Raw genomic sequence first — 19,703 nt, forward strand, 5'->3', positions numbered from 1 at the left:
CTGCATTGCTTTCTGCCATGGGTCCCCTGCTCAGCTGGAGGCTGGGAAGGACGTGATGTGGAAAGAATATCTCTGACTTTGCTCTGGTGAGACCTCACCTGGCGTACTCTGTACAGGTCTGGAGCCCTCAGTATAGGAAGGACATGGACCTGATGGAAAGGGTCCAGAGGAGGGCCATGAAAATGATCAGGGGGTTGGAGCACCTCTCTTATGAGGACAGGCTGAGAAAGCTGGGGTTGTTCATCCTGGAGAAAAGGAGGCTCCAGGGAGACCTAATAGCCTTCCAGTACCTGAAGGGAGCCTACAGAAGGGATGGGGAGAGTCTGTTTACAAGGGCCTGCAGTGACAGGACGAGAAGCAATGGCTCTAAGCTGGAGAAGAGCAGATTTAGATTGGATGTTAGGAACAAGTTCTTTACTATGAGGGTAGTGGAACACTAGAACAGGTTGATCAGGAAGATGGTTGAGGCCCCTTCCTTGGAGATATTCAAGGTAAGGCTCAATGAGGCCCTGGGCAACCTGAGCTAGTTGGGAGTGTCCCTGCTGACTGTGGGGAGGTCAGACTAGATGACCTTTGGAGGTCCCTTCTGGCCTGGACCATGCTGTGATTCTATGATTCTGTGATTCTATGACTTGAACTGCCACTAGAAGTAGGTTAGTATAGGGATTTGCCTGTCACTATACAGGAACTGGAGATAAATAGTCAAATGTTACAAAAGTCTTAAGGTGGGATAACCGTACTCAAGTCCATGATCTGTCCCTGTTTAGCTGACTGGTATGTTTGCTGCCTAGAAGTGCAGTTGAGGATAAAGCCCCAGAGGACAGAACCACAGAGCCATTGCAAAGCAGAAAGATTGTCCCTTACTCAAAGTACTTGTAATCTAAATGAAAGATTACACACAGTAGCTGGGTGTTTTACATATGACAAAGAAACAACTGAAAGAGGGTTATGGCAGGCATTACTGCCCAGGAATTCTTCAGGCCCTGGGCCTGATCTAGTTGGAGGTATCCAAGTCTCCTTTGAAGGTCCCTTCCAAGCCAATGAAATCTGTGAACCTGTTCTAACAGACATGTCACCCAGGAGGGGGAACGTCACTCAGAAAGCCTCCTAGCCCCCAGCAGTGTTCTACCAGCTTCTCTGTCCAAGGCAAACCACTATTGAAAGCCATGGGTTGGGTAGGTGCTAAAATCTATAAATCCCCTCCTAAACATTAGTGGTTAGTAGTCAAGACACAGAGCATGTGCAGCTGGAACCCCTTGTGTTTCATTTTTGTTCTGAAAAGAAAGGAGACAATTAGCACTGACAGGCAAAAGATAAGAAAGACTTTCCCAATTTGCAATACTTTTGTTTTGGCTGAGGATGATTGCTCAGATTTCAAGCACGTGCCTCTAACACAACTGTTACCCTAATGACTTCTTCCTATTCATTAGCATGAGTTAGTAAGAATAGAGCTGGAGGCCTCTTTTCTTTATGTGCATGGGCACTCATTGCCCAATTGTTGGATAAAGTCTCTAGGTGTTATTACAAAATTAATAATAACAGCTAATAAATATCAGAATAGAATACTTCAGCTGGAAGGGACCCACAACAATCATCTAGTCCAACTGCCTGCCCACTTTCAGAGCTGACCAAAAGTTAAAGCATGTAATAGGCACTGTCCGAGTGCCTCTTACACACTGGCTGACTTGGGACATTGACCACCTCTCTAGGAAGCCTGTTCCAGTGTTTCATCAGCTTCTCAGTAAAAAATGCTTCCTAATGTCCCATCTAAACCTCCTCTAGTGCAGTGTTCAGCCATTCCCATGTGTCTTACTACTGGGTACAAAGGGAGAAGGGATCAGCACCTCTCTCTCCATGTTTTCCCCTCAGGAAGCTCCAGAAAGTAATCAGGTTGCCTCTCAGCTTCCTTTTCTCCAAACAAGACAAGCCAAAAATTCTTAGGCACTCCTCACAGGATACTTCCAGCTTTGGATACTTATACCAGCTTTGTTGCCTTCCCCTGGAAGCATTCAAGTACCTTCACATCCTTCAATTGTGTGTCCCAGAACTGCACACAGTACTGAAGGTGAGGCCACACCAGCACTGAATACAGTGGGATAATCCCTTCTTTTGACCAGCTGGTCATATTGTGTGTGATGCACCCCAGGATGTGGTTTGCCCTCTTGGCTGCCAGGACACATGGCTGACTCATACTGAGCCTGCTGTCAACCAGCAGCCAAAGATCCCTTTCTGCAGGGCTGCTTTCCAGCCACTCCTCTCCCAGTTTATACTTGTGCTCAGGATTACTCCATGTTAGAATCCACCACTTGGATTTGTTAAATTTCATCCCTTTAATCACTGTCCAATCTATCCAGATCCCTCTGCAAGGCCTCATGTCCCTTGAGATAGCCAACAGTACCTCCCAGTTTGGTATTGTCAGGAAATTTGCTAATGGAGCATTCATCTCCTGTATCCAGATCATTGAACAGAACTGGTCCTAGAATTGACCTCTGAAGAATACTGCTGGTGACCAGTCACCAGCCAGATGTAGTCCCATAACAACTAACAATGCAGCAACATCATCAAAAGGCATCAACAATAAATGTGTTCTTGGAAGGAGTTTCTCTTTACTGTTGGTGGCACTAATGCTGTAACTGCTGCTTGAACATGATAAATCCTATAAAGACATCTTACCTGCCATCTTGTCTGCTGATTGTGTATCCAAAAAGAGGATTGTTGGCAAAGCTGATGTTTACTCCAACTAGAGGGGTCCCATCTGCTGTCATCACCTGGCCTCGAATCACACATGCGTGTCTGCAAGAACAAGAAAAAAGACAAGAAACAGTAAGTGTGTTGACAAACTCAGGTGGTTTACCTCTACTTCTGTGGCTGGGAATTCCTATGGATCAGAAAGCACAGGCCCTTGTGTCTTGAAAAGCTGAGGGCCATATTGTGTGTCCTGATGGTGGGATGCTGCTCCTGAAGACTTTCTCAGGACTTGTCTAAGAACATTCAGCACATAAAATGAGGTTCACCTTTAGCCTACTCTCAAAAAGCAACAGCTTCAGCATGTACTTCATTAACCATGGACTTCTGTTGGGTTCACACCATCACACTGGAATTTGCTACAACCAGCTAAGCTTCACTGTGTCTTGACAATATTGCCCTCACTACAGGCAAAGCACATTCTAAAACCAAAGAGAACAGAAACCCACCAAGCACTGCATGGCCATGTTTAAGGCACAAAATCAGCCTGACCAAGGCTTGATGGCTCATTTCTTCCACACTTTGGAAGACCACTACAGATAATTTGCTAGGTTCAGGTAGCTTCCCTACAAACTGCCTGGGGAACTGAGCATGCTGACAGGATGGTCTTTTTCTTCCTGTCTTTTTTCTTCCCCCAAGTTTGGAAGGTTGCTCTGTTTTATAGGCTACATCTATTCCAATTACTCTGTGCTCCGTAATGTGCTCTTTTATCTCAGGATTTCAAGGATCTTTACAAACATTAATACTGCAAGATAGGTATTTTACAGAGAAAGGAAATAAAGCATAAAGTGATTTTCAGTTGTCCAAGGTCAGTTAGAAAATCTGCAGTAAAGCCAAAGACAGATTTTCCAGGTTCTTATTCCAAATTCTGTTTCCAGACACCTAAGTCATTATTACATTGCAACCTTAGGGAGCTTCCTATAAAGACAAAGCATCACACACATGCCAGTGAGAGGGTCTGAACCCAATTTTTGGCTGAAGGTGACTATTTTTCCAGGCAGCAACAGCAAATTGTGGTGTCAGTGTGCTAACATGATGCAGTGAGTGATTTTCCTAACTGCTGTCCTGCTGGAGAGCAGAGATTGAAAGCCACTGTTCCCACAGGTGCAGGACCAGATCTCAGCTGGAGTAAATCATCTCAGATGTGCTTCCTGTCTACCCACTTCAGCTGAGAAATGTCACTCCTCTGGCTCACTGAGGCAAAGGATGATAATCTGCCATGTTTGTAAAGATGATTTCCTAAACACAGATCATCAGGTTATCTATTTACACTCCACCTACAAATCTGACATTGTATAACACAAGGAGATAAAGTATAATTCTTATTTAATAAGGGCTGTGCTGTTTGTACATTCCACAGGACAGAAAACAGACCATTTGTCAGGGAGGCTTAAACCAAACTCCTCCTGGTCTAAATGGAGAGCTCCAATATGAACAAAACTTCTCAAAGTGTTAGCAGAATGTGTTAGCAATCTAAAATGTGCCTGGATTCATGCGCAGTTCTGGAACAGGACACAGGAAAATGAGATAATGGAAATCACTTTTCTGTCACTATGTTTTCTCTGATATATCATCACTGAGTTGTTAGGAATCATGTAGGAAAGGACTTGGAGCCAGCTTGGAACTAATAATTTGTAATTTCAGGCTTTGGAATGGGCTGCCCAGGGAGGTGGTAGAGTTGCTAACCCTGGATGCATTTAAAGGTTGTTTGGATGTGGTACTTGGGGATATGGATTAGGGGTGAACCTTGTAGAATAGGGTTATCAGTTGGACTTGGTGATCCTGAGGGTCTTTTCCAACTTGGATGTTTCTGTGATTCATGCTTTTCAATATTTCCATTGCTGCTTCTAACTCAGCTTCCCACATACAACACATTTAAAACAATCTTCCAGCACAGTCTTATCTACATCACTCTCTAACACAGAGGGCAAAGCACAACTCAAAGAATCATGAAGTAGCAGTGTAATCATCCCTGGAGGTATTTAAAAGACCTCTAGATGTAGACATGGTTTAGTGGTGATCTGTCAGCATTGCACCTGATGATCTTAAAGGCCCCTTCCAACCGAAATGATTCTCTGCTTGGAAAAATGTCATGGGTTGAAATAACCCTACTGAGGTCAATAGGGTCACCAACTGCAGTGCAACTTTTGCACAAAGCACAGCTATCTGATCACACCTGAGCTATGAGCAGAAGCCAGGCTTTCTCTTCCCAGATTTTTCATGATCTCCTCCACCCTGCCCTGCTTCATCTCCATGTCCACCCTGTAGAGACACCTGAGGAAGGATTTGCAACTGGTTTCTCTCAGCTTCTTATCAAACACTTGCACATTTTGTGAAAGGCAGCTACAGACTGGTGCTTGCAGACTCAGATCTGAGCATGAAGGACTCAATATCCTGAATTTCTACCAGCACATTCACGTCAACATTGGGACTATGAATGCTTCAAAATACTTGAGAGATAACATCATACATTTTTATGAACCCAAAAAGCATACTACTACCTGTATTTTTTTCCTTCTAAGAGCTAAAAGCAAGCAGAGGAAAAATTACAAGGCTGCAGATGTTTCTCCTGCTATCCTACACAAAACACATGTCCAGGCAGTTGCAAACTTCTAAGCAGTATTGCAAGCACATTGGCCTAGATACTCAGCTCATGTTAATTGGAGGGATGTGCTTTGTATCAGCAAGAAGCATCTGGTCCATTACACATCACTGACAAGCACTTGTACAATAACAAGCACCAGCACAACATGGACAAAGAGCTTCCTCACTCCTTGGCAGCTGTAACAAATGTATTTGAACTCACACCTTCCAGGAGGAATCATAGAATTGTTTTGCTTGGAAAACACTTTTATGATCATTGAGTCCAACCATCATCTAATTCTACCAAGTCTGGTGCTAAACCATGTCCCTCATGGCCACATCTCTGTGTCTTTTAAACACCTCCAGGAATGGTGACTCCATCACTTCCCTGGGAAGCCTGTTTCAGGGTTTGACATCTTCAGGAAACAAACTTTTCCTAATATCCAACATAAAACTTCCCTAGTGCAACATCAGACCATTTCCTCTTGATCTCTTGGTTATTTCTTGTGAGAAGAGATAAACCCTCACCTTGCTACAACCTCCTTTCTGGGAGTTGTAGAGAATGAGAAGGTCTCCCCTCAGTCTCCTCTAGGCTAAACAACTGCATTTGCCTCAGCCACTCCTCTCAACACTTGTGCTCTAGACCCTTCATCATCTTTGCTGCTTTTCTCTGGACACTCTCCAGCAACTCAATGTCCTTCTTGTAGCAAGGGGCTCAAAACTGAGCACAGTATTCAAGATGTGGCCTCAGCAGTACCGAGTACAGGGGGATATTAATTTCCTTGCTTGTGCTGGCCATACTATTTCTGATACAACCCAGGACACTGTTGGCCTTCTTGGCCACCTGAGCACTCTGATGGTTCATCTTCAGCTGGCTGTTGACCAACACCCCCAGGTCCTTCTCTGCTGAGCAGCTTTCCAGACACTATACCTCAAGCATGTAGCATTGCATGAGAGAACCAGCAAGATGCTCAGTTCCTGTTCTAGACGATGCTTTGCTGCATTGCACTTCAACTACATTAGCACATCGACGTGCTGACTAACTTGGATCATGTTGGCATCTCTTCTCAGAGAAGCAGCTTGTCAGCAAGCCCAGCTGCATCCACCAGCCTCCTGAGGACTGTAACAATAGCTTTATTTACATGCTATAAAGAAAGATGTTCCCACAAAGGGGAGATCTTTCCCAAACCTCAACGATAAAAAGAAGCTGGAGCAACACGCACAAATGTGAAGTCAGTTAAAAGCAGGAAGGATGGAAACTGGAGGAAAACCAAAGCCCAGACACTGCCTGATTTGAGTTTCAAATCTCTTTCCCTGGGTGACAAAATTTGCCCCACTTGGGAAAGGTAGTTAATACAGTGTGTTGGAAGCAGCTGGCTTCTCCAGCGTCAACGTGTCCTTTCTGGAGGCAAGATCGACTACCCACAACGCACTGAGCCCCCCAGGAACCTGGTTAATGCTAATTTAGTCAGCCATTTCCTTCAGAAGACCTTGGTCTAAATGCAATTATGCTACAAACAAGTTAAGTGGTACTGCTAAGACGTTCAGCTCTGCTAGAAGGTCTCCTAATATATTTACATAAAATTATCTCTCATGTTAATAGAAGAGATTTATTCCATCAGTTGAGGCCTGCCAGTTCAGAGTGTTTTCTGCAGTTGAACAAAATTGAATTTCTCATGGCTGGAACCTCATCTTTCTATTGAATTATTAAGAGATCTCACCTATTGTCTCCATTTTTTTGTTTGTTTCCTTCACTCATTTTACAGAAGACTCTATGGATTCTTGTTTTGCAATGAAAAGCAGCCAGCTTTTTTTTCTTCTTTAATTAGACTTTTATTTTCTTTTCCTTTTTTTTAAATTTATTTTGTCCATAAAAGCTTCCCTGAAAGAGCAACTCATTGTACAGGTGCTATCTAGAATGCCAGATGGTGTATCAATTTTACACCATCACTTTGTGAAGTCATTCTTTATTCCCTAGAAAATTAAATCAGGTCTTGCTGGTAAGATCTTTGCCACAGTGGCAAAACAGAGAGAGGTGCACTGATGCCTCTGCATTCCTACTGCTCAGATATAAAGAAAGTCTGACAGCTTGTCAACAAAATTCAAACAGACAAAGCCAGCTTTAGAATAGAAGCCAGTGAAGTAAACTCCCCCAAACCCATTTCTCATTACAGGAACACATTAAAGATTTGTCTTTAACAGCAACTATGATCCAGTGCCTTATAACTTAGATGTTGGCCCTTCCAATAGTTCTTACTCATAGATGTTTTCTGCTGACACTGAGCTTGGCACTACAAAAGAGACAAAAGTACTGCTTCTGCTAAACATATTTCACTGGGAAAAGAAAAATCCTAAGCCCTGTGTTGCTGCAAGAAATGTGTATTTTTTCCTTGACCAAGAATAGGTGCCATGAGAAATCTCACCCCAGTGAATTTCTGCAGCTCCTCAAAATATTTACACCATAACTCATTATGCTTTCTCCTTTAAAGGTTTCAGATGTATGGAGATGCTTATCATGACTGCTTAGCCTTCCTCAGCCAAGTTATTTATAATAAATATTTTAATTCACCAATATAAATATCTTCATCTCTTTGAACTTACCACTTCCATATTTTGTTGATGTATATATGGGACTTATCCTTCTGCTCTGGATGAGACTGCAAAAAGGCACCACAGAGTGAAAATCTGTGCTCACAGAATCACAGAATCACAGAATCAATAAGGCTGGAAACGACCTCAAGGATCATCAAAGTCCAAACTGTCACCCTAGACCTCATGACTGCTAAACCATGGCACCAAGCGCCATGTACAGTCCCCTCTTGAACACCTCCAGGGATGGTGACTCCACCACCTCCCTGGGCAGCACATTCCAATGGCCAACCACTCCCTCTGTGAAGAACTTTCTCCTCACCTCCAGCCTAAACCTCCCCTGGCGCAGCTTGAGACTGTGTCCTCTTGTTCTGGTGCTGGTTGCCTGGGAGAGAATCATTGAGAATCAGAGAATCACAGAATGCTAGGGGCTGGAAGTGACCTTGAAAGATCATCATCTAGTCCAACCCCCTGCCAGAGCAGGATCACCTAGACCAGATCACACAGGAATACATCCAGGCCAGTCTTGAATATCTCCAGAGAGGGAGACTCCACAACCCCCCTGGGCAACCTGTTCCAGTGTTCTGTCACCCTCACAGTGAAAACAGTTTTCCTCATGTTTCCATGGAGCTTCCTATGCCTCAACTTCCACCCATTGCCCCTTGTCCTGTCATTGGGCATCACTGATCAGAGCCTGGCTGCATCCTCTTGGCACTCACCCTTTACATATTTATAAACATGAATGAGGTCACCCCTTAGTCTCCTCCTCTCCAAGCTAAAGAGCCCCAGCTCCCTCAGTCTCTCCTTGTAAGGAAGATGTTCCACTCCCTTAATCGTTTTGGTGGCTCTGTGCTGGACTCTTTCAAGCCATTCCCTGAGATCCTTCTTGAACTGAGGGGCCTAGAACTGGACACAATATTCAAGACGCAGCCTCACCAGGACAGAGTAGAGGGGGAGGAGAGCCTCTCTTGACCTGCTAACCACACCTCTTCTAATACATCCCAGAATGGAATTGACCTTCTTGGCCATAAGAACATTATTAATGAAATTAGGTGATCTCGGTTCTACTGCTTCCTCTGCTACACTTTCTGTGTGACACTGGTCATGTCAGCTAGTCTTTGTACTCCACCTGCAACACAATTGAGACACATCTCCTCCTTACAGGGACATCACAAGGATAATTGTAGTAACCTGCTAATCTCTTGCAGAGAGATGTTTACATTCTCATGGTACTTCATCTGTGACATGCTCAGATACCTTGCTGCTAAGTGCCTACAAGCAGAGTCACAAATCACAAACACAATCTTGTGGCTTTAGCTGTGGTGACCTTTTTTTGCTTAATAATAACTCAGGATGCAACACAATGTACCTCATCTGTTTTGAGTTGACTGCACCTGTCTCATGTTCAGCAACCTCAGGGCAGCCTAGTACTAGGACAGACAGGAAAATCGGTAGAGTGCCAGGTAAAAGCTAAGGGCATCATGATCAAACACACAAGAGAAAATGCTGGCAGATGAAGGACGAAAGAAGACAAGAAAACAGCAGAACATACAGACCTTCAAGTTCATTGTGGCAGTATTTCCCTCAAAAGCTGTCTGCAAAAACAATCCTGCCCACTTGCCTCAACTGTACCAAAAAAAAAAGCCTCCTGATAGTCTCTCCTTGGACTGAGTCAATCCCTGCCTGATTGGTTCAGTTCAGTTAAGCTGTAGGAAAAGTTTAAAGTTGAAACCTACCTACTGCTTGTAGCCACCAACTTTAAGGAATTGAGGAATCAAGGCTAGGAAAAAGAATGGAGCAGAAAAAGAATGGAGGGTTCCTTGTTAGACAAGAAGAGTCCACTCATGAAAAAATTAAAATTAAAAAGTAGTCATCCAGAAAGACCTCCACACCACCACAGATAGCACAAATGAGTTTCTGAAAGGGTTTGGCACACGGTAGGCAGCTGGGCTACAAATCATTAATTAGGCTCAGCTGAGAAGCTCGCCAATACGGGCAGCACCAGAATGCCACTGTCAGTCTGGCAAAGGGACTAAATGCACTGACATTTGCCCAAGTCCCAGACAGGGACTTGCTAAAGTGGCACTGACAGACATGGTTTTGCAACAGACCCTGCCACTCATCCTTCTGAGCAGCTGACGGAGTGGAAGACTCATGAGAAAAAGAGTGGGAGATGAAGAGTGAAGCTGTCAAGAGCTCTGACCAAGCTTAATAAGGAAAAGTCAATTCTAAGTTGCTTGCAGCAAGAAACAGTTTCTGCTGTGTTTACTTAGCCTACACAGTGAAGATATTTACAAGAGGCCATCTGAGAAAATTCAGGAGATGCTGATGATTCTTTATGTGGGTATGGTCATTAGGTGTTAACCTTTGGTAAGTATTTTAGATATTCTACAAAACACACAGTAAAACTTACTGATTTAAAATGCTTCAGTGAAAACCCTTCCCTTAAACTGTCTGAGGAAGGACAGGAGAGAAAGGAACAAAATGCTTGGATACTTTTACAAATGTAGCTAATGAAGTTGGCACTTAAAGTCCAAGAGGAAAGTGCTTATTAATCAAGATTTACTGTGGCACCACTGATGCCATAGATGCAGATTTTATCTTGTTGTCTCTTTACATATGGTCTAACCTGACTATCAAAACAGTGAGTCTTCCTCAGTATCCATGAGAAAGCTTGGTGTTATGACTAGCTGATGTCCAGTTTCTCAGGCTCCACACTTTATGCATCTGATTCCATTCTGTCCAGGAAGACTTGCAAACTGATAGTTCTTGAAAGTCCCGTTTGATATAATTTTTTTTAGCAGCATTAGTGACTTCAGTTGTAGCTGAGCCAAAAGGAGAAGTATCTTTACTGATGACAGTTTAGTCACAAAATATAGTACCTCCTGAGAACTACCTCCACTTCTAGAAAACCCATGATCAAATGATTATTGCTTTCAAAACAATTCCCTCTCAGCTCTACTCCTGAAAGACTCAGGCCCTTATTGCTTTGAATACCTCTCCTAAGATCTGAACCTCATTCACCTACTTAATGTGTGTCCTTTTTCTCTCTGTGAAAGCACAATCCTCCTCTCTGATCTGCCAAGCAATCTGGCCACTGTTGGAAAGAGATGCCACTTCTGCCATCCAAAACATCTTGACTCTCTGTGCTTCATTGACTCACTTTTTTTGCATTCCAAGATGTCTCAGTTGAGCTATAATGGGAAGATGGGAGGATAAGGGATATAGAAAGGCTGCTCAGCAAGCAGGAAATAAAGAAGGAAAGACACTAATGCTGGTCTGTGAAATAATAAAACTGGCTCGAACTGTACTATTTAAGTATTTTAGAACAGAGTATTGTAGGAAATGCAACACATAATAAAGTTGAGCTGTGCTTTACTGCAAAGTTTTCATGAAGAATCCTTTTATTTACAATGTGGTTGACTAAGTAATGACTTAGAAGTTGATGATTCCCTCCTTTACCTCAGTACAAGCAGAGAAACATGCTCTTTCTTTGCACAAGACCTGAAGAAACAGAATCATGTTCCTATTTTTTTTAAGGTCTGTAAAATCCAAGTCAAGTGTTCAGTAGCTTGTAAGGTGCAAAATAATTTTTTGACCTAATAGTGAATTATGCTCATTCCATAATTTTTCAGAAGTGACCCCATAACCATTATTTCTATGAGGGGTAAAAACTTTAAGGTATAATAATTTTCAGAAATGAATAATGAATTCATGTTAAATCTTCCCCCAAAACGTCTGCAGAACTTACCAGTTCTGTATTATTCTACTGTTTTATATCTGGCATTTATTTTGTGGCCACATTCAGCTCTGGAGAATACCCCAAATAAAAGCAATTCCTTCCATTGAACTTGAGGTACCATGAAAGCAGAACTGAGCAGAACAGTAGGAAAAATACATTATTCCCATGTTAATTACAAAGTGAACTCTCTTTCTGATATTTCAGAGAAAGTTCTTTAACTACATATAAGCTGTCTGATAGCTTTGTAATGATCCAAAGGAATTATGAGGAAAAAAAAAGGTGGTTCAATAAAAAAATCCTAATGATTGGGATTTTAAAACTGCTTTTTTTTTTTTTCACATTAGGAGGTTTTAACCAATATAACAAGTAAAAGTCACACTCAAAGGACAACCTCTTCCTGATATTGAAATGGTTGAAAACTGTACTTGGATCCAGTTATGACCTAACAGCAAGAGGTGACTGTCCCCAAGCTGACCTGGCAAGACAGAACTTCATTGCATCAGTGTAAAGCCAACAGGATCAGCTCAGACCAGTTTCCCCTGCAGTTTTAAGTGGGAAAGGAGATTTTGCACAGGCTGAGGGGTGCTCAAGGTCTCCATCCAGGTCTTTAGCAGGCAATTCTTGGCAGAATCAAAGAATGGTCTGAGTATGAAGGGATCTCCAAAGGTCATCTAGTCCAAGCCCCTCTACAAAAATACAATAAGCAGGGACATCCTCAACTAGATCAGGTTGCCCAGAGCCCTGTTGAGCTTCACCTTGAATATCTCAACTCCCTCCCTGGGCAACCTGTTCCAGTATTCCACTACACTTGTAAGGAACTTGTTCCTGAACTACCCTCATGGTAAAGAAGTGAGGCAGCAAATAGCTGGGGGCAGAAAACTTTTTGCAGAGTAAACATATCAGGGTCCCCACATGAGAATCATTACACCACTGAGTGGGTATTTAATTTGAAGAAGCCTTAAGCAGTAACAAAATAATCACATCTCTCCATTGAACAGGACGTGCAGCTTCTGGTGATGTTATTATACTGGATGGAGCTACTGACTCAGCTCAGATTTAGCACTCCAGACACGTCCATCAATGAGTGATGTAAAGCAATGGGCATGTGGGCTGCTGTTTTTCAAGAGGAACGTACCTTGAATATTGAATTAATATTAATCAAATATCTGCAACGCCAGAGCCAAGAGAATGCATCAGCATCTACACATTAGTTTAGAGTCCTAAAATCAAACACGTCAGCATGTGTGTAATCTTTGAGTCACTTAACTCATTAGGAGTTTTGTTTTTCTGCTTCAGAGCTTTGAAAGCTTGAGTTTTACTTTCTGCATGCTCCAAGGTACAGATATCATGCCTGAGACCTTTTAATCCCAGGTAATGGATGGTGCAGCATTTAAATCAGCTGCCTTTCCTGATGCTGCAAGTATGCCCAAATCACACCAGGAAAAATCTTAAAGAGCTTCAAACTCCAAAGTTTGTGCTCGGTAATAAATACCCAATGGTTTTTAATATTTGTTAAAAATTGCACACCAGCTTCCCTGATGCCTGTGCATAGGACTTCCTTCTACTGCCACTTGTGAAAGTGGAATACAATTACATTATGATTAGTAGCCAGCAGGCCAAGAGAAGTAATTCTCCCCCTCTACTCTGGTGAGACCCCACCTGCAGTGCTGTATCCAGCTCTGGGGTCCTTACCACAGGAAAGACATGAACCTGTTGGAGCAGGTCCAGAGGAGGCCACAAAAATGATCAGAAGGTTGGAACCCCTCTGCTATGAGGACAGGATGAGGGAGTTGGGATTACTCAACCTGGAGAAAAGAAGACTTTGGGGAGACCTTATTGTGGCCTTCTGGTACTGAAAGAGAACCTGTGAGAGAGTGATGGAGACAGACTTCTAGCAGCGCCTGCTTTGACAAGAGACGGTTTTAAATTAAAAGAGGGGGGATTTAGACTAGATAGAAGGAAGAATTTTTTTTACAGTGAGGGTGGTGAAACACTGGCCCAGGCTGCCCAGAGAAGTGGTAGATGTTCTATCCTTGAAAACATTCCAGGCTGGGTTGGACAGTGCTCTGAGCAACCTGGTCAAGTTGAGATGTCCCTGCTCACTGCTAAGGAGGTGGACTAGACGACCTTTAAAGGTCCCTTCCCACCCAAACCATTCTATGATTCTATGATTACACTGTTATGGAAAAAAAATTAAATCATTAGCATGGATAGGAACTTTGCTTTCATAGAGTACTGTTGGGAGAAATCTCACAAACTGGAAGTAAGTAGCTGCATATATTGCTTTAGCAACTCAAAGTCACTTCAAGCTGAAATAATTTCATACTATGTAAGTTTAAAATCAGACTAAAAAAGCAAACACTGAAAATATATATCATTATATGACCTGTATACAAAAACCTAAGTTTTAAAAGTACTTAATGTACTTACTTTCATGTACTTAAAAGGAATAATGTTACTTACTTTCATGTACTTTAAAGGAATAATTATCAAAATAAAAAACACCAAGTCACTGAAAATTCCTTTTTATTTCCCTATATTTCAAAAAATGTTGATTTGTTGCTAAAAGTAGTTCATTTAAGCAGGAAGGAACAAAATCAGAATGATGCCTTTGGAAGACAGTAATACTGGGAAGGAGAGGGTTTGAAAAAGTGTTGGGTTTGCTTGTTTTAAAATACAGGGGGGAAAAATGACCCTATTCCCATCAATGTAGGCACCATGTTGCACCATGAGTGTCTAATATCTCTCATTCAGTCCTAAATCAATGAAGCATTTACCTTTCAAAGCTGCCCTAACTTGTAGGGCTACTGTGTCCCATGAGCTCCTGTCATTCAGTAGGTGCATCCAACCCATGGCATTTCACTGCCAGCCCAACAGAGCCACATTCTCCTGCAGCCAGGCCAGAGCTGCAGGCTAGACCAGCCAAATCGGAGGAAATCAGCAGAAAGGCACACCTCGTGAGTGTGGGTTTCTTGAGTTCCTTGTCTTTGGCCAGAAAAGCACCATTTCTTACTTTGCTGTATCAATCCCACACTTTTCTCGAAAGAAAATGTACAGAAAAGACAAAGCACTATGGTTTCTCTGTGAAGGAACCTCAGGAAGATCTGCTGGGGTGAACCTGCAGCCTTCCAGATGTGGGAAGAAATGGGTGAAAGGAAAAGAGAAGGTGCTTCAAACATCTTTCTTCAAGGTTACCAAGGTACCATTGTAACATTCTTTTAAACCATTCAGAACTGAGGCAGGTGGACCAACAAAATGTTTCAAAATCCATTTGGATCCTCCCCTGTGCTGTGCTCTTAGTTGTGCTTTGGCCATGATCAGCAGTCCCAGTGCTGGTTTTGATGGGGCTTGGGATTAATGTTTTTTTATTGCTAAACTGCATCACTTTATTTACAGTAAAGTAGTGCACACAAGCATTTATAGCACACCTGCATATCTTGGCATAACAGTGCTCCCTCCCCACTAGGGATCACTAAGGTATATTGTACAGCCTGACACATAGCAAGGACACAGGAGATGACACTGCTCCTGTGAGACCTCATCTGGAGTACTGTGTCCACCTATGGAGCCTTCAGTATAGGAAGGACATGGACCTGATGGAGTGGGTGCAGAGGAGGGCCATGAAAATGATCAGGGGCTTGGAGCACCTCTCTTACAAGGACAGGCTGAGGGAGCTGGGGATGTTCAGCCTGGAGAAGAGAAGGTTCCAGGGAGACCTAAGAGTGGCCTGCCAGTACCTGAAGGGGGCTTACAGGAAGGATGGAGACTGTTTACAAAGGCCTGCAGTGACAGGATGAGGGGAAATGGCTTCAAACTAGAGAAGAGCAGATTTAGATAGGATGTTAGGAACAGATTCTTTACTATGAGGGTGGTGGAACACTGGAACAAGATGCCCAGGGAGGTGGTTGGGGCCCCATCCCTGGAGATATTCAAAGTGAGGCTTGACAGGGCTTTGGGGAACCTGATGTAGTTGAGGATGTCCCTGCTGACTGCAGGAGGGGTTGCACGAGATGACCTTCAGAAGTTCCTTCCAACCCAGACCATTCTATGATTCTATGACAGAATCACAGAATGGTTTTGGTTGGATGGGACCTTAAAGATTATCTAATTCTATCCCCTCTGACATGGGCAGGGACACCTTGCACTAGACCAGGTGACTGGCCAACCTGGCCTTGAACACTTTCAGGGCATCCACAACTCTGGGCAATCTGTTCCAGACTGGCTTTCAGATACCACTTAAAAAAAAAAAACAAAAACAAGGTTCACATTTAATTCTGATTAGAATTTTAAACAATGGAAGGTAACTACTTTTTGTACTTAGGCTACTGACATGAGGGAAATCAGGGACTAACTCTCTGTTGCAACTAATACCAGATCCTGCTCTCTGATGTGTCTTTATAGCTCAGCTGGTTATTCGTAGCTGCCTGTTTAATGGGGATAATGCTGCTGGCAGCAAGTGAATATACATAACCTTTCCCAAAACAAGGGGTATAAAGCAGACCTACTTAAAACCCACCTGATTTCAAGGATTTTTGACAAAAAAAAAAAAAAAGCCAGTTCTGCACAGGATTAAAGTACCTCAGGAAACCATATGTCAACACCTAACATAAAAGACTCTGTGGATCAGGACTTTAGCATGTTCTTGCAGTTTTCTGACTCTGTCCCTCAAGAGAGAACAAATATATCAGATGTCCTACTTGAAAGCCAACAACTTGACACCACTGCATCTTGTGCTGCTCCTTATGGTGATGGACAACTAAGAATGGCTTAAAAACACAAAGCAAACAGCAAGAGTAAGTGGTTTCAAAATCAATAGAAGAACGATCAAGTAGCAGAAGAGTACTTGTTATCTGTTCATCAAAATGATGTGAAAAGACATTCTGTGCATTCAGAATTTAATTTAGCTACTTGCTTTATCATCATAAACACTCTTTTCAATATGGACAAGAATTATTATTTTTTTTTCCTTCCCAAATATGAATAATATATAACTGCTGGTATTTTGGAGGAGACAAGGTCTTTACCTTTATCCATCAGGGTAATTCATCATTGTCTTTCTTTTTCTTCTGCAGTGGTGAGAGAGCTTGTCAGCTCAGCTTGTTCTTAAAAAGCTGGAGTGTAATTCAATAATAAATTCACTCAAAGGCTAGCTGTCACGAGGCATTCATTTACTCATATCCATTAGGTGATCTGCACTGCTGTTCTCTCTAAAGGGTAGCTAAGCTGGGTTTCTGAAGCCCAGGAAATATATTGCACAGATATTCAGTCATCTCCTCCATGCTGCTGCCACTTCTGCACAGGCCAGACAGGAATGTAAATGTGCTGTGGTTCCCCCAGGCGTGATAATCAGCCAGCCATGACCTGGTAAAGCCCTGAGGAACAGGCTGTGGTTCCTGACCTGAATGATGAGTTTGCCTGTGCCACAGGTGTCTTTGTAGGACATCAAACATGCAGGACACAGAGGTTTTTTCACTGTGAGGGTGACAGAACACTGGAACAGGCTGCCCAGGGGTGTTGTGGAGTTTCCCTCTCTGGAGATATTCAAGACCTGCCTGGATGTGTTCCTGTGTGATCTGGTCTAGGTGATGCTGCTCTGGCAGTGGGGTTGGACTGGATGATCTTTCGAGGTCCCTTCCCGTCCCCAACATTCTGTGATTCTGTGATTCTGTGATTCTGTGATTCTGTGATTCTGTTCATGTCACCTCTGTGTTGTCTGCTGACAGGGGACTGCTCACAGGAAGTGGCATGCATTCAATGCCAGTCCTGCCCCATGAGGATGATGATGCTGGGACAAAATCATAGAATAGTAGGGGTTAGAAGAGACCTCTGAAGATTGAGTCCAACCTCCCTGTCAAAGCAGGACCACTGAGGCAGGTCACACAGGAATGCATCCAGTCTTGAAAATCTCCAGAGAAGGAGACTCCACAACCTCTCTGGGCAGCCTGTTCCAGTGCTCTGTCACCCTTACAGTAAAGAAGTTTTTCCTCATGTTGAGGTGAAACTTCCTGTGTTCCAGCTTGTACCTATTGCCCCTTATCCCATCACAAGACACCCCTGGAAAGATACTGGCACATTCTTCTTGATACCAACCCTTCAGATAGTTGTAAACAATAGGAAGATTCCCTCAGTGTTCTCCAGACTAAACAGCCCTAGGTCTTAAAGCCTTTCCTCATAAGAAAGATGCAAGACATTCTCTGCTTGTCAATCTACAAAAATCTACAATCTATCTGATCTACACCAAGAAGGAGACGACTTCATGAATCAGTGGCAGCATCAGAAGGGAGAGGGTTGTTCTGATGCAGGATGCTGGAGTCCTCCAGCAGAAGATTCCCTGCCCTCCCTCCTGCTGGACAAGCTATTGAGCTGGCAGCTGAAAGGAGAGATGAAAATGGTTCATCTTGCCCCAGCTGCTGCTGTCATCTTCATGAAGACCCTAAGCAATTCCATGAGTAAGAGGGATATTATCACCTGTCTGCTGCAAGAATAACTGGAGAAGATTCAACACTGAGAACACTGCTGAAGAAAGGTGTGGCAGTTTTAGGCTGTGCCTAGGAAAATTTTCACCAGATGGAGTAGAAAAGTGGTAGATTGTAAATAAATTACCATTGGATGTAAATGGGAAAATAATGATAAGGTCTAAGTAATCCCATTGGTCTGGTATCTAACATAAAATTAGTTGTGCAAACTAACTCCTTCTCTTTTTTCAAATTCTTTGCTCTAGCAGATACTATCTGATGCTTTTTGCTTGGCTGTTGCTGACCTTGGCTGCATTTCTTTGTTGTGGCTAAATACTAACAAGCGACCATCTGCTCCTTTTCTTTCTCTTGTCCTGTGTACAGGGGAGAAGCGGGGGGGAGAGAAGCAAGCTGTTGGTAATCCCCTGATTTGTCCAGGGGGGTTCTTGTGCTCTTTATAAATTGTAAATACCTGTAAATATTGTATATTTTGTACATATTCATTGCATTTCATATTTTGAGATTTTAGTCTGGCAATTTTATTTTGGGGAGTAATTTCAACCCACCACAAAAGGGCATATCCACACATGCAAATTATCTCATTAGCTCAAACTGGGTACCAGACAGCTTCAGCCCATGCTCCTCCACAGAGCAGTCAGTGTCTGACCAGTGCTGAAGCACTGTCATTTCCAGGGTGACAAGAGATGGCTGTTTAAAGGTGCAGCTTTGTAGGTGATGAAAGCAGACAATTGAAACTATAGAGAGAAGCCAAGTAAGCAGAAAACACTCTTAGTGGTTGGGTCTATCCACAGCTACAGGATCTTTAAGAGCTAATACAAACACACAACATCTTTTAAGATCCCAAAAGAGTAACGGCATTTTTAGCAACCCAACATACCTGTAAGCCTGATGCTGTCTCAGGGGAAAAAAATATACCTTCTGTTGAGGTCCTTTGCTGTTATTTGTAACTACTTGTGATGAGTCAAGGTATTTAATCTGAGAGATGCAACACAATCCCAGCTTGAGGTGAGATCTGTAGAACTTATTTAGTGATACACACCCTATGCTGATATTTTAAGAATGACAATCTCATAAATCAACACTGTCTCTGCATAATCCTTTGAGTTAACTTAAACACAACAAGAAGCCTCATTTATGAGTTCCACTGCAGCTAATGAAAAGCAATCATTAAACCCCTTCCTGTTGATTTGAATCTTTGCATGCCCTCACTCTCGTGACCTATATGCCAGATAAACATTTCTGCTAGCAGGTGCTCCTTTCTGAATCCCAAATCTCTAGCAGGACATCTACAGATGGAAAGTAATTCCTTCTTATGTAGAGATCAATCATCAGACCTATGAAACACATGCAACTCCTGTAGGCATTTGTGACCCCTGGCACAGTCTTTCTGCTGGTCCCCTGCTGGCACTCCCAGAAGCAAATTCACTGTGTAAATGAAAAATTCCCATTATTTTCCCCCACCTCTGTGTGCTGCTGAATGCAAGCAGCCTTTAAAGACAAGTTGTAAATATTTTTAATCAGACAGGTGTGAAGACTCTTACAGTTCTTAGTTGTATGGAAAAGTGCAT

At 42.8% G+C, this 19,703-nt stretch overlaps 1 protein-coding gene across 3 annotated transcripts in view; it reads right to left on the reverse strand.

Annotated features, from left to right (window-relative positions):
* TENM4 (teneurin transmembrane protein 4) overlaps nt 1–19,703 on the reverse strand; it is a 400,376-nt gene that overhangs the window by 94,765 nt on the left and 285,908 nt on the right. For all 3 annotated transcript variants that reach the window (XM_054383335.1, XM_054383330.1, XM_054383323.1), the window contains one exon: nt 2,674–2,793. In XM_054383335.1, coding sequence (XP_054239310.1) covers nt 2,674–2,793 — 120 coding nt within the window. The remainder of the gene's footprint in view (nt 1–2,673; nt 2,794–19,703) is intronic.

This window comes from Indicator indicator, chromosome 1 (assembly GCF_027791375.1).
Source record: "Indicator indicator isolate 239-I01 chromosome 1, UM_Iind_1.1, whole genome shotgun sequence".
Taxonomy (NCBI): Eukaryota; Metazoa; Chordata; class Aves; order Piciformes; family Indicatoridae; genus Indicator; species Indicator indicator.